This window comes from Manis javanica, chromosome 2 (genome assembly GCF_040802235.1).
Source record: "Manis javanica isolate MJ-LG chromosome 2, MJ_LKY, whole genome shotgun sequence".
NCBI lineage: Eukaryota > Metazoa > Chordata > Mammalia > Pholidota > Manidae > Manis > Manis javanica.
The window spans coordinates 47,609,166-47,625,297 of NC_133157.1; the positions used below are offsets into that span (position 1 = coordinate 47,609,166).

Here is a 16,132-nt window from a genome sequence, read left to right on the forward strand (position 1 = left end):
AAGACGCAAGGATCTTTATTTAACGAACTGCAGTTACACCCATCTTTCACTTTCAAATCAATCGTCTAGATCTTAGCCGTTTCCTTTGTAAAGGTTGTCTGCGTTGCTAAAGGAAACTAGTCAGTACTCCTTCCCCGGTCCCACGCGTCCCTGCGCTGCTCTGTCCCCGGCTACCGACACCAAATACAACCCGAGTGAGAACCTCTGCAGGCGCGCGGCTCTGGGAACACTCGTGCGACTGGTTGTCACCCGGGAGCCCAAACGGATTAATACCCAGAGATGGATTACGTCTGCTGTCACCAGTACACCCAGAGATTATAATCCAATTTATGCACATTACAGTCAGTATTAACTTTATTTGCTATTTTAAGACTCCCAGTGGCCCCGCGCGTTCTCAGAGGACACTCCTCCACGTTCTGATGCAACCCAGCGGGCTGTCAGGAGGGGAAACCTCCCGTAGAAAACAACTCCACGCCTGGTCCCGGAGGGTCTCCCACCCGGCACTCCCAGGTGTCTCGCTTTCACCTGGGCACCGCTTTGTGATGCCTCCGAGCCGGGGATTACCAACTCTGGAGGCGTTCCCATGGAAGGAAATAGCATTGTTTCTCTCTTGTTCATTTCATTTTTTAGTTTTCGGTGGCGGTGGCAGAACAGCGAGGTGGGAGTGGTGAGCGGATGGATGCCTGAGAGTGGGTGGGGAGGGGGGCGATGGGATTCTTTGCCGGTTGTAACAGTCTCAGCGATTGCTTTTGATGCTTGGTTATAGGGTGACATTTCTCTCTGTCTTTAAATAAGTTTGTTTGGGTGTGAGTTCTTGCCTTTTCGGTACAAAACCACAGAAAGACGTGGTGGAAAGTAAAAGCAAGCCCCTCTCCCTCCCCCGAACGTGCTAACACCGAGGACTTGATTTAACACCCCTTCTCCGGCTGCTGGGGGCTCTAAGCAGTGGCTACATTCCAGCAGTTCTAATCCGTTTTTTATTGTAGGGCGAGCGGAGTTTACACAGGCGCTGGGACGGCTCCCCAGCTGGCTGCTCTGCCCACGCTGGCGCCCACCCCCCGCCCCTCTCCCCATCTCTCTCCCCACCTCACCCCCACCCCTGGCAGGAACCTGTTACTTTAAGCAGGCGTTCCAGGGCAGCAGTGCGGGCCGCCGGGGTTTCGGGAGGAGGCCGCTGATTGGCTCTTTCGAGCTCCCCCTGGCTCGCCCGCTCGGCCTCCCCGCGCGCTGCGCCCCGCCCGCTCGCCCGCCCTCCGCCCCGTGAGGCTGGAGCCCGGGTGTCAGGCGCCACGGCGCATGCTCCGGAATCTCATCCTCCGGCCCCGGAGCTGCTGCTGTTGCTGCTGCTGCTGCTGCTTTTGCTTTTGGGGCTGAGTTTGCTCAGCGAGCGAGCGGTCGCGGGAGGCAGAGAATGTCCGCCATCCGCCCTCCGCGGCCGGGCGCGCTCTCATGCATAGCAGCCTCTTCATGAATTACAGCTGAGGGGGCGGGGAGGGGGGTACGCGCAGCACCCCGGCAAGCCTCCGGGCCCCCAGGCATGGCTAGCTCGGTGAGTACACGCAGAAAATAATGGGGGACCCCCGCGCCTTCCTCGCGCGCCTCGCGCCGCGGCGGCGGGCAGCGCAGCGCTCCGGGCGCGGGGAACGCGGCCGGTGCGGCTGGAGCCGCCGCCTCTGCCTCTGCCTCCCGCCCCTCCCCCGCGGTGCGCGCACACACTCACTCACACGCGCCCCGCCGCCCCCCGCGCCGCCGCCTCGCCTCTGTGCGATCGCAAGAAGCGCACTCTCGCTCACACGCGCGCACTCACACACACGCTGGAGGGAGGCGAATAATAACTCAGCCATATTCAGTCGCCGTCGCCGCCGCCGCCGCCGAGAGCCGCGGGCGCAGTCCGGGGACGCGGCGGCAGCCCGGCGGTCACGATGGTGCGTCCTCCGCGGCGCGAGCCGGGCCCGGGCTGACAGCGGCGGGCCGCGCGCAACTTTGCCCCCGCGCCGGGCTGTGCGCGGCGGGGCTCGGCGGCTGCCCGCCCGCTGCCCTGCCTCTCTGAATCTCATATTTTGGGGGAGGCGGGCGGTACTTTTGAGCCACTTTGGCTCTTGAAAGTGTGTTGCGGGGGCTCTGTTGGGCCATCGTGCAGATCGCATGGGGCTTTTCGCCGGGGGGTGCGGGCGCCTTAAGTTATGGATACCTCGGCGCGTTTTCCTGCGGGCGCGCGCGCGTGTGTGTGTGTGTGTGTGTGTGTGAGACGACGTCTCATTTTTGTTGTGCACGAACCCCGTGGTAAGAGCACGGGAGTTTGTGCCCATCAACAGAGGCTGCCTGTAGTTTCCACCCGCCTGGCACAGCGCTCCACACGCACGCACACACACACGTACACAAAGACTTCCTCGGCGTGTGCCTGTCGCCGCGGTACTTTCGGGGAGGGGGCTCCCCAGAACTCCCCCACGGGATCCCAGTTACCTCCCTTCCCACGCCGGGAAACCGCCCTGGCATCGTCTGCTAATTGTCTCCTAATTTGTTGCCGATGCATTTGTTGTTGTGCTTGTAGGGCTGAGTGTGCACTCTCGCTTTCCCCCGACCCCCGGGCACCCTTCCCGATCGGGGGTAACATTCCGTTACAATCCCTGCGGGTGTAGATGCGGTGCCCGAGTCGCCGGGGGCAGGGTCGGCGGGTGGGTGTATTTGGGGGTGTGGGTGTGCGCGCCCACGCGCGTAAACGTGGATGCAGAGAGCACCGCCGTTTCCTTTTATGTGCGCTTCAAGGAGGAAAAAAATGTCAGGCTCGGTGTTCAGTGTCGAACGGTCGCCTTCCTGTTGTTCACGGCTGTCTCTCTTCCCCCTGCCCGCAGTGTGCCGTGCAGGTGAAGCTGGAGCTGGGGCACCGCGCCCAGGTGAGGAAAAAACCCACCGTGGAGGGCTTCACCCACGACTGGATGGTCTTCGTGCGCGGCCCGGAGCACAGTAACATACAGCACTTTGTGGAGAAAGTCGTCTTCCACTTGCACGAAAGCTTTCCTAGGCCAAAAAGAGGTAGGGCTCGGATACAAAAGGAACTTGATAAAAAATGTCTTGGCTCGCGGGGGAAACAATCGCTTGGCCCGGGCGGTCCCCCTGCCCCCCACCCCGCCCCCCGCGTCGCGCTCGCCGGCGTAGCCTCGGGACCCGGGTGCGCGGCGCCGCGCTGGCCAGGTCCTGGCTCCCGCCCGCGCGCGCGCGACTTCGGCTTGGTGGAAGTCACCGCGGAGAAAAGACAGTCAGGTGTTGTGTGTTTATTCATCCCCAGCCAGCCCTCACCGGTCCTTTGGGGCTAGCCGCGGGTTCTGTGGGGAAGGTGCAATTAGCTGTTGGGTTTGGAGGTGTGGGGAGTGAGGCTGAAGGTAATAAACAGCTTGCGCCTTTTTTTTTTCCTGAAAAATTGAGATTTACCTGTGTTACTAGCAAAGAATGCATGGGAGGTAGTTATTGTTCCGTCTTTAGAGGCTATTTCTGTTTAGGGTCTTCTCTGCCTTCCTCGCTGGTGCCAGTTGGCACGGAATTTCCTTTTTTTGTGGGTTAGCCCCCCTTCCCCCTTCCCTCACCTTTTAAGATTTTACGTTTAGTTGGGGGGCTTGCTCGTCGCTAGCCCGCGATGGTACCTAATTCCTCGGACAGTCCTGAGCAGCGTTCTGAAGTCTAGGCTTGATGTGCTCAGGGAAGAGGATCCTGTAAAGGTCGAAGCTAAGTTTCAGAGGAAGGGGCGTTGTGTTGGCTTTTGCTTCAGTCCTTCCCCACCTTTTTAGGCTTGTCTAGTTTGCATAATCCTGCTCAGCCTCTGAGGTCCCAAACATTTTCCGTAAAGCACTGGACGGTTTGGAAAAAAAGAAATGGGATGTTACTTTAAAAGAAATTTAAAGAAGGTTTGAGAAATGCCGATTTCTATTCCCCTCACCCTCTCAAAGCTACTGTCTGGTTGTTTTCGTTGGATTAGTGGAGGTAACATACAAATACAATAAGGTGCTTTGTTTATGAGCAGTTTTATTTATCTAAGTCGACACAATGGTTAGTAGTTATCTTCCATTTGATCCGTAATCTTTATTGGCATCTAGAACTACTGCAGTTTCTTAGAGTAACATCATAATAAATCCATTCTGCTTAGAGCTACGTGGAAATTATTGAACATGCAGGAATTGAATGAAGGAGAAATGCTCTGTGCCTTAGAGGTGGCAGAGGTTTGTGTTGATGCTTCTTTTTGTTTCCAGAGCTCATGTAATAGGATGTAGAATTGTATGCTTTGCCTTTAGTGGTTTGTTTTATAGCTTCTCTTGAAAACTTGAGTGGTTTAATTTGATAGACTTTGCCGGATGGTTGGTAAATGAATCCAGTTTCTAATAGATGGGTAGGAATATACATGACCTACAGGAAATAATATTTAGGTATTGTTAGCATTTTATATCAAAATACAACCAGAAATACCATACTCCCTATTTCCTCAACAGTGCGCTAAGGGTGAGTATTGGTTTATTTCTGGCTGCTTGTGAGGTTGGGCGTGATACTTCCTGGACTCTCGCTCTCCCTTTTCCATGTGTCTGTAGAGCCACTGCAGAGGAGTTTAAACAAAAGAAACCATACCACCTTCTGAGATCCTTGGTACACTCTATTACCACTACTTGAGTGCTGTTCACTTCGAGGTGAAATACATTTAACAAAAAAGCAATATTTATTGTATTAGGAAAACTAAGTCAGTTGACAGACAATGTAGCTGTTAAGATAACTTTGTTTAGGTGCCTTAACAGTCAAGAAATTGCCATTGTGAAATTAAAGATGATCAGCCTCCCTATATTTCACTACTGTTTCTCTGCTTCAGTGTGTGTGTGTGGTGGTGTTCCCCTTATTTTCCATCCTGAATGATTTTCTGTCCAGCCTGGGGGAACTGGAAGGTGCTGCCCAAGTGGCGCACACCTGGGAGTTGTTGCTAGGTGTGGCAAGCTGCTTGGTGACACTGATGTCTTCTCACACATCCCTGGTGAGAGATGTCTGCTTGTTGACTGGGCTCTTCAATTTTCATTCTCAGCTTTGGAGGTTCTTTATGTAGTCTATAAGCCATTGTTTAAAAATGTTTATTTTGGGATTTTTATTTGTATGTGTGCTTCCCATGGTGTGACAAGTCCTGGGAAAAATGCCAGTTTACATAGCCCAGAAGAGACCTTGTCATAGTGTAATTACACATGATTCAGATTGCAAGAGAAGGTTTCTGTTCATTGGGAATAGCTAGTTGTAAATTCAGGTACCACCAAACATGCCACCTAATCCTGGGACATATATATTGGCTTATAAGGTCTTTCAAAATGATAAGAATAAATACAGAATAAGAATAGCAGGTATTTCTAAGTACTTCTGTATCTTTTAAGGTGCTATATTTGCAATATATTCGATCTGTAAGCGATAGGATTGGAAATGGGAGAAACTGCAAAAATGGCTTTGTAGTAAATCTGAGTTACAAGCTATTTAAAGAAATGCACATACTCTAAACTGTAAATGGCTATTAATAACATAAGTTTAATCACTTTGACTATATAGTAGTTTAATAAACAGCAGTGGGCCATTGAACTGAGGATGAACTGCTCAGCCATGACAATGGATGAGTCCTTAGTTTCATAAATCTTTGGTTTAGAAAAGCAAACTGACTTTTAGGTTGATTTCCTTTATTTCAGAGTAATATTATGAGAGCTTGTAGAGGAAGAAATGATAGTATTTTCAATTTCTTGCCTAATGAGAATTACATATACCATTTCAGAATTGAGCTAATTGGACTTGAATTAATGGGGTTTTACTCTGTCCCAAAGATGTGTTGGAGACTTTCAATTTAAAACTATTGGCACAAAGTCCTAGAAAAGAGATTTTGATGAAATAGTGAAGCCTGGAATATCCATTAGCCATTACAGAATAGGCAGGTCAGAGTATAATGCATTTTAAAACTATCTACTTGCAAAAAAAGACCATATCTTATTTATTAGCACCAATGATTTATAATAGTCTGATATGATTGAAATGAATAGTCACATTCAAAACATTTCATTTAAAATATTAATATATTCATTTTCAGGAGGATGTGAATTTGAGTAAACTTTCTTTTCAGTTACAGCCATTCTTACTATTGCAATCTGTCTGACTGACATTTATGATATGAAATCTGTTGCATTTTATTTTATGTAAGCTAATTTGGCCACTGGTATGATTTGATAGCTTTTATTTGTAGCCATAGTACTTTAAATGGACAGATAAAACATAATAAATCCATGCTTACTACTTTCATTTAAGTGTTTGAGCCCAACTTTACCGTGTAGTTCTGATTTGTGTTAAATAGTCTTCTGAAATAATTTGGATAACTTTTTATCAGGTTATCTAAACTTGAGGGCTTACTAGGTGAAGATTCTGTGCACCTGGTGTATTTTCTCTCCTGAGGTATTTAAAAAGGCTTAAGGAAAAAACAAAAATAGTTGACAATACTGATATGTTCAGTGAGTCTTTTAAGTTCTGTATGGAATTAAGATGACCAGTGAAAACAGTTTTACTACTGGCATTTGAAGCAACATAAAGTATGATTTTCCAAGGCAGTTAAGAGCTGAATTGTTGGAGGAAATCTCCTATGCTGTTAGTGAGAATGTAAATCGGGCATGGACATTTTGGAGGGCACTTAGCAAAATCTATTAGTATTTTAAAGGTTTATGCCCTTTCACCCAGCAATTTTACTTCTAGGAATTTTCTATCAGAAGCAGCTGCACAGCTACACAAAGATACAGCACATTTCTTGTGACTATTTTTTAATAGCAAAAACTTAGAAGCAAGCCATATAGGAGACTTCAATTGGGTACAGTAAAGTAATGGTATCTATAAAAAAAGAGTAAATCTCTTTGTAATTGCAGGAAGACTTCAAGAGATACCAGGTGAAGTAAGGCAAGTTGCTAAATCAGTGTGATCCCATTTTAAAAAATGTGTTTATACAGATGAAAAATATATGTGTGTATGTGTATAAATACATTCTGGATGAGTGGGAACCAAACTCACTGATAGTTTTCTTTAGTGGGTGCTTTGACAGTGATGGGAGGTTATTTTTGTAGTGTTTGATTAAAAAAAATTAATTTATGTATTTAAAGCATTCCAATAAATACTCATTACTTTTTAACACTGAAAAACAAAGAGTAAAGACCCAATATTGAATACTGTCTTTTAAACAGATGGTATGTAGCTATCTTAAAGGGGATCTTGAGTAGATACTGTTTGCTCAGTGGTGAGGAGGAGGAGAAATTAGGGTTAGGAATTAGAGATTTGTATTGAAATGCTGGCTTAAGAGACACCTTGTGTGATCTTGAGCAAGTCACTTCTGTGACTGTGTCTATTTTCTCATTTGTGTTATGCGAATGATGATTGAATCATTTCTTTGTTGAGGATTAAGTATGAGTCAGCTATTCTCAAGCCTATTCGTTTTATCTTAAAATGTGGGAATGCCAAAGAGCTCTTCCTATGTAAGTTATAGCTATTAATATTTACTGTATTAGAAGTTTAATCTGGGAAATTTAAACAAATTGCTTGTTAATTTGTTCAAAGATAATATCAACCCATTGTATGTTAACAAATAATATTTTAATGAAAAATATTTTCTAAAACGGGAGAGTGTGACGGGTGGCATTATTTTACTTCTTTTGTGTGCAAATCTCTTCAATGTTTTGTTTAATAACAGACAACTGGATCCCCTTAGGTGCTTCTGTATTCAGTCTGCTGTGTTGCGACACGCTATCTTGCCTCTGGAAAACTCGACTGTACACTCTTGAGAGAATGAGAGTGAAAAAGGCAAAAAGCATCTTAGGGTTGTTATGAAAATCGTTTTAACTTCCCCAATCTCTGGAAAAGATCTTTGGGACCCTGGGGTCCCCACTCTGTACTTGGAGAACCTGTAACATAAAATATTCATCATACAAGCTGGCACAGATAAACCGCCCTATTAATATGTGGAAGCTGATTTTTAAAAAAGCATTATCATTGTTGCTAATAAAACACTCATTTAATGGAAAGAGAAAAGATAAATCTTCCAAGGCATTTGCATGGTTAAATTCCAGTGTAACTGTTATCTAATAATTATTTTCAGAAAAGGAAATTCCAAAGTTGGATTTTACTGGGTATATTTTCTAGTCAATATCACTATCCATTTTATGGTGTATTATCTGTATTATGCCGAAGCCTTTTTACATCTTTTATTTTAGGTGATCTTCTATAGAACTACCTCTGTGAGATAGACAGGCCAGGGTGTCAGTTGGTTTCATAGTTTTACCATAAAGATTGTTTGTTCCTTCTCTTGGTTCTTTGAAGTGTCCTTCCAATGGTCTTCCATGGACCAACCTTAGCCCTTGAGGTCATTTTCTGGTCATCTGTTACAGATGGCCCCTCCTACTTAACACAACTTTTACAGTTCTAAAATGGGGAACTTTTTCCTTTTTAATCTCTTAGTGACTTATGTCTTACCCAGACAACTTGGGCAGCTTAGATACTTGGGGAGGGGAGGAGATGTTAAACACAATTATACCAATTGCACAATTAAGCAATATATTAGTGGACTTTAGTCTTTATGGACAGACTTTAGAATATTTTTGCTATGAGAAACATAATGTTTCACACTATCCTGATGGAAATAATGCAATTCTATAATTCTTAACCTTGGCTTTTATACTTTCTCTTTGATTTTATGTTTTCACTCCTCAAAGAGGATACTAATATGTAGAAAGAGAAATTCTCTTGTCTCAGTGATACAAATTAATAATGCTCATTTAAAACATTTTGTTATATGAATGACCAGAGTCTCTTTAGTTTTAATCTGTTATTCTCTTATATTTTGTGGTTCTCCTTATTCTTGCTTGTAAAGCTGTATTTATTTTGGGGAATGCAATTTGTCTGAAAAGAGCCCGTGGTTGAATTAATTGCCCATTGATGATATTACAGGTAATTCATAAGTGTTTTAAAAATATGTTATAGATGTCATAGAAATTACATTACAGAATTGTACAGTGCAGCTTCTATGAAGAACCCATATATTAGATTTTACATGTAAGTGAAAATTGTGTTATTTTCTAATTTATAGATATGTGTTCATGGTAGAAATATCAAATCATAAAAATTTAATGGAAGAAGTTACCTGAAAATTCTTCATAGATAACCATAATTAATATTTTGGTAGACATCTTACGTATATAAATATTAACTGTAAGTTAACATTAATTCCATTCACAAGTATTTTTTGGAGCTCCTACTATGTGCCTAGAACACTTCTAGGAGCTGGGGATAAAGCACAGATGAACATTCCTACCCTCATGGTATATGGTGGAATGTCACCTTTTTAGAGCTGAATTTTATGTGTTATGTTGAATATAGATTTATTATACTTTATTTAGATACTTAGATTGTTCTCAGTTTTGTTATATTATGAATAATGCTATGATGAACATTCTTGACATTAATTTTTATGGTTTTTCCAATAAGTTTCTCATGTTAAATTTCCAGAAGGTAGGTAGTTGAATAAAGGCATATAGATTTTAAATTTTGATATGCATTACTAAACTGTCCTCCAAAAAGACTGTACCAGTTTATACTTTCTTAGGGGCTGGAGGACTGCTCGTTTCCCCACATGGTTGCCAATACTGGGATGAAAAGTCAAAAAAAAATTTTTTTTGGCCAATCTGTATGAAACAATACTTTATATTTATTTGTATTTATTTGATTAGTAATGCCACATATCTTTGTGTATGTATGTTACCATTTGTAATTTGTGATACAGCATATCACAGGTACCTGTTTGTGTCCTTTTTGTATTTCTCAAAAAAAAAAAGAGTACAGGATAATACAAAGGAAACAAGGATATAATATTCAAATCCCTATTAGAGTATGAACAGATGTTTACATTGTATCATATTTGATTCCTTTTTTGATTTTAGGGAATTAAGTATTATAGTTGCTGCTAAAAATTTTAAATGCTTCCAACCTTTCTTTCAACTGTTTGGTCTTTCTTCCATTCTACTTATGTACATTTGCATGTTTGTATTGCTATAAGTAATAGTATATTGTGTCTTAAAATCTTGAGGAAGAGTTGAATCTTTTTTTTCAAGAGATAAAATTCATGTACCAAAAAATCCACCCCTATAAAGAATAAAATTCAGTGATTTTAAGTAAGTACAAGGTTGTGCAACAATTGCCACTGTTTACTTCCAGAACATTTTCATGAGTAATTTTGTGCCTTGCTTTCTTCCCCCACTCAGTATGTTCTTTAACCTTTCCACATTTCATCTATAGAGAGCCAATTTATTCCCTTTAATTTCTTGTGCTTAGTGTTTATTGTAGGAATATGTTCTGTGCTTACTTTTTTGTTCCCCTATTAAGGAATGTATAGGTTGTTTTCCATTCTTGCTGTGAATGTCTTTGTACCTGTTACCTTGTACAAATGAACAAGATTTTGGATATAGGATTAGAATTTGAGTTGTGAGTGCATTTTCATTTGTACTAGATGTCAGATTGCACTGCAAGTAGTTGTGATTTATATACCCGGTCAGGGAATGAGTACCATGTTCTCTGCATCTTTGCCAACATTGGATATTTTAAGATTCCTTATTTTTGACATTTAGTGGAAATACGGCATCTTTGTTCTTGTTTGCATTTCTGTGGTTTCTAATGGGGTTAAGCATTTTCTGTTTACTGACCATTTGTATTTCCTCTTTATTGATTTCTTCTTATGTCCTTTTTTTAAAAACAATTGAGATGTTCTTTTTCTTATCTGTTAGATGTTGATACTGTTATTTGTGTTGAAAATACCTTGTTCCATTTTTGTTTCTTTTTCCTCTAGCCCTACTGTATGGTATCTTTTTTGTCACACAAGAGTTTTTAATTTTATTAAATTAATCTACTTTGTTTTGTTTTCCTGTCTGGTTTTGGAGTTTTGTTTTAAGAATATAATTTGTGGGCATGGTAATGTGCTTAACCGAGAGTCTTTATATGTGCCGGGTACAGTGAAAGGGCTGAGGGAGATGTAAATAAGAGAAAGAGGAGGCCCCTGCCTTCAGTGTGCTTGTGTCTTTCAGAGCTGGAAAGGACACTTGAGATTCTTCTTCTTTGTCTATCCTCTCATTTTACTTTTAATCAGAAGCCTAGAAATGTGAAGTGATCTTGAATGTAGACATAATGAGTCACAAGTGTGCTGGTGCAAAGATAACTATTAATAAATGGTGGTAAATGTTTACTTTTAAAACATTGAGCAATTACTCACTTATATTAGCAGACAAATGTTCAGCAATAACTGCTTTTGTAGATGTGATCTAGGATTTAATTAAGTGGTGGTAACCATGGTAGATGCTGTTTACCAAAGGAAAAAGTTCTATAGCTACTTTCAGGCAAAATCAAATACATTTTATGGATTATTTTAAGGTTTTCCTTTGAGATTAAATCGGGAAAAACTGTTACTGATTGGTAGGTGGTATCCTCTGATATTTTGCCTCCGCCCCTCCAACTAGTGGTAGGATTGCAATTCCATTAAGGATGCAGACATTGTTTTAAGATGTTGCATGCCGCTAATCCTTTTCATCTATGTTTGATAAGTTTGTAGTGATCGAGGCCTGAAGACAGCTATTATCATTGAACTTCTAAAAAAATAAGGCTAGCATTTGGGTGTAATTTGGTGTGTAGTAGTTAATGATTAATTTTTTGGATAAAATCAGTGTACCATCATTTTTTGAAGAAAATTATGACTTATCTTGAACTTAATTCTCAGGTCCAATAAGGTTCACAAGTGATTATAAAGATCAGTTGAATTTGGAGTTACTACCTGTGTTAGAAGATAGATATTCTCAGAGCCGAATAAATTTTGAAGTATATAATTTTGCCAAGTAGCTTTTTACTTTGTTTCTTTCCAGGAGAAATCCTTATTTCCCCATCAATAGGAGGCCAAATGCTGTGTAGATGTATTGATTTTAAAAAGCAAAGTATACATTAACAATTTCCTTAAATATTAATAATACCAGTGGCCTAGAGAGTCGGGAGATTTACTTGCCTCTTAATGTTTCTAGTTATAAATTTAGTCTGCAACATGTCTTTAATATTTGTAGATAGATCTTATGCCCAGCTTCTTCCCCCTCCCTCCCAGGTTGGTGTTGAGGGAGGTTAGCATCAGATTATTCCAGGTATCTGTTTTGATAGACATTTAAAACATTTTAAATATTTAGAAACAAGGTTCATTGTAGACATCATGTCATCTTTGCCTTTTACCCAAAATAATTAATAACAGTTGCTGAATAATGAAAGCTTTCCTTGTATTGAAGAAATACTTTATATAAAAAATTTTTCCCCCTTGTTTTCTTTCTCTGTTCCTGTGTTACAAGCAGCTGTTTTGTGCTTACTCTGTGAAAAACAGAGCTTAGGCTGTTGGGCTTGGGTTGGTTTTAGTGGGATAGGTTATTCAAAATGTTGACACAGTTCCAGATTGTGGTATCAGATGTGCTTGTTGTATGACATTTCCTACCTATGCACAGAAATAGTAACGAGCAGTGGGAAGCTACTTTTCTCATCATATGGAGCACGGGGCCTAAGCCCTGGTTACATGCTGCAGCCAGTCCAGTTCTCACTTCTCCTTGCATATGTATCTAGTGTTCTGCTTATGTTGCGTTAGGGCTATACCAGATGAGACTGGGACCTGTATTATCATGGTAAATAGTACTTATCCTTTTGATCCATGTAGTTTGAACATTGGAAGTTTTTGGCAACAATGTAACATAAAGGCTGATACTACAAGTCAGGAAAAGAGTTTTAGAAGCCAGACTTTAGCTTCAGCTCCCCTACATTGTAAAATATTACTCAGTATTCTGAAACTGATTTCTTCTGTACCTCTAAAAATTGACTTTGTGTAAACAAACCACCACTTGAATTTAGAAGGAAACATTGTGTCAACTGAGAATCACATTTTCTAGAATGTTGTTTTTAGCTTATGTTATGGGCAAAAATGAATTTCTCTCCTTTTCTGTCTTCTCCCTTATTCTTTCTTCACCTACTTTGGATGGCTTTTTAAAAGCCAGACACAGATTTGAGAGGCTTGGCCAGGTCTGTCTTTTTTTTTTTTTTTTTTTACTACTCAATCCATGAAATACAACTAGCCTTTTAGCTTTAAAAATAGGAGTCCGATGTATTCCAGTAACTGGTAGGAGCAGCGTTTAGCAACGTAGCAAGGAAGGCTAAGGAAGGCTCTGGCCTGGAAAGTAGAAGACATGTATTTGGACTGCATAAGCTAAGCTCTATGGTCTTTTCCAGTTTTGTAATACTAATTGTCCTTAGTTTTTAAAAAAGGATAAATTTTGACTGTGTCACTGATCTAGTGTTTTTACAGTGGTTTATTAAATACTACCATGTATTAGGTGTCAACTATAAATTCTTTATCATGTTAGACAGTAGACAATAGACAATAGGCTGTTGTAGTTAAGTTCCCACATTTCATAAGAGTAGAAGTCTGGAGAATGATTTTTTGAAAAAAAAAAGTGGAACAAGAACAAAATGTTAATATTAATTTAAGTATATTGGAATTTTACCTGTTTTAATGGTGAGTGAACAGTGAAATGGATAAAAGACTTGCTGCAGTAACAGGGAAATAGAAGATAACCTGGCTAAATTCATCAAGTAGGTGCTTCAGTTTAGTCATGAATAGTTACTTTCTGATTATATAGGTACCATTTATACCAGCCATCAACCGCTACTTGTAGGGTGGATTATTCCAAGAACTCAAGACACCCTATGTTTATTTGAAACTTCTTCCTCAAATATCGATCTTGACCAGTTCTTTAGATCATTGGGTTTTCTTGAAAGTTGACTCTCTTTCCTTTTTGCATTTCTTAACAATGTGGGCCAGACCTTGAAATTTTGTCATTCAATTTGCTCTTCTAAAGTATCATGTTTCAGATAACTACTTGTGTGTCTATTCTCAATAGACTAATAATTGAGGACTTGGACTTACATTATGTTATAAACACGTTAGAAGAAAATATATGAAATCTTTGGTCTCTCACCATATTTGCAGGGTTTTCTATTTAGTAATTCAGTTGCTTAATTGAAGTTGCTTCGAAAAGCAAGTACCTTTCCACTCTTTACTAGCAACAAGCTGCTTAACTTTTAGGTCAAAGAAAAATAGTTCTAGTCATCATTCCAACTTGTTGAAGGGAGTTAGTTCTTGACTTGAGCTAAGGATTTATACAAAATACACAAATGCAGACAATTTAAAGAGATGAGAAAATAAATGAGAACTTTATTATGTTGTAAAGCCCACACCATAGCTTATAGTTAATACTGCTTGACATAGTATATCTTTCGGTGGAGGCTCTTTTTTGGGTTTATTGTAATCACTAATTTTAGTATTTGGGTATGTCCACTTTCTTTATATTAGACTAGTCAGAATTCAGAATTGTTCATCTTTACATTTTGAGAATTATATGACAGATAAAAATACATCAGTGAAAAGATGGGAATAAAAGTCTAGAGCAAAATGTTAATAGAAGTTATCTCTGGAAGGTGGGATATCAGGAAAGTCTTGTCACTAGTAAAATTTGTTGGATTTTTCAAGCTTTCTTGAATGACACATACTGTTTATGGGAAAGTAAAACTAGATGTTTAACTGTACATATGCACATATTTACAATAAGCTTTTTAGTTTTTTAAAAAAAATAATCTCATTTGGAACATAAACAGAAAATGTCTTTACCAAGGAACATTTTCATATTTTATCATTTGAAATTTTAATCACCTTGACATTTTGAGTATTTCCTTTAATTGTACTATACCATGTGCACAAATATCTCAAGTTGATTGTAATTGTTTAAAGAGAAACATGTAAATCATGTTATCTTTTTTAGCAATTAATGTTGCTGTGTTGGTGTAAAATTAAACTAACCTGATTTATAAGTACGTGATTCATGTATTCTTTGCAGTAGAAAGAGAATCATGTTTAATATTCAGTATAATACACATTTTTGTAGTACTTTAGGAATGTTTTGAGTTCTGATTTTTCTAAGTATAGCTTTGTTAATTCATATGTTTATCTTGATGTGTTGTGTCAGAAAATTTTCTAGAGCCTAAATCTAAGTTGACTACAAATTTTCTAGAGCCTAAATTTGACTAAGTTGACTACAAATGATATGATTCTTACCATGTTTAGATATGTAGTGATAATGTTAGAAATAAATGGGATCAATTATAGATCCCATTTCCACCTTTGTGTCTTCCACCAAACGTTTAATTTGGAAGTTAAACATTAAATTTTGACAAATAAAAAGAGCCAAAACAACTACCAAAACCAAGGCAAGAATGTATGCTTGGGTTTACATTAGGGAACGAAGCCGCGGTCTTTTTTGGATGGAGAATTGATGCGTAATTGCATAAACACAATATTTTAGTATTAAAATAGTTTTAATAGTATTTCATGTATAGGCTACAGAAGTGATCAAGTTTCTAAAAATGAAAATTACAGTGTAATTTCCTGTTTTATATGCAGTGCAGATAGATTTGAATATTCCTTAAAAACAAATAAAATTTCTGCAAAATGAAGGAGTTAATTTTAGTTGTCTTAAAGGTCTCTTTGCAATCTAAAGTTTGTCTGATTAAGTCCATGATATTGTGATCTATGGGAAACATCTTTACCTTTTTAACATTAAACAAAAATAGCCATTAAAAATATACTATGCTCTAATGCATAGCAAAACTATATGTCAAATAAAAAGAGTCTGTTTTTCCTGTTATTAGATGCTTTTACAAAATTCATGGATTACAGTTAGCCAGATACACTCTGCCTTAGAATGTAAAATATAAAAATTGGTGTTTGTGATCTAAATGTTTCTTTATTAGCTACTTGAATAAAATTGCCACTTTAAGTTCTGTTTGCTAGCATTTGGACTAACATTATTTTTCCATGGGCTTAATTTAATTCTCATAAATTCTTATTTAACTATTTCTATTCCTTTTGAGAGAACTCTAAATGAGATTCAGAATGGTCTGGATTCCTTTCTTCAGAATTAAGACGTGTATGATGAGAATGAGGAAAATATACTCTTTGGCACCTTGATTACAGCTCACAATATTTGCTTGC

The 16,132-nt window shown here is 39.8% G+C and overlaps 1 protein-coding gene across 2 annotated transcripts in view; it reads left to right on the forward strand.

The window, feature by feature from the left end:
- The first annotated feature begins 1,272 nt into the window (after positions 1-1,272).
- Positions 1,273-16,132, forward strand: part of MLLT3 (MLLT3 super elongation complex subunit) — a 270,617-nt gene continuing 255,757 nt past the window's right edge. The window contains exons 1-2 of one of the 2 annotated variants that reach the window (XM_037018638.2): positions 1,273-1,549; positions 2,853-3,033. In XM_037018638.2, the coding sequence (XP_036874533.1) occupies positions 1,538-1,549; positions 2,853-3,033 (193 nt within the window). In that variant the 5' untranslated portion in view covers positions 1,273-1,537. Of the gene's footprint in view, positions 1,550-1,784; positions 1,926-2,852; positions 3,034-16,132 lie in introns of those variants that run through there. The other variant, XM_037018639.2, reaches the window with a different exon arrangement.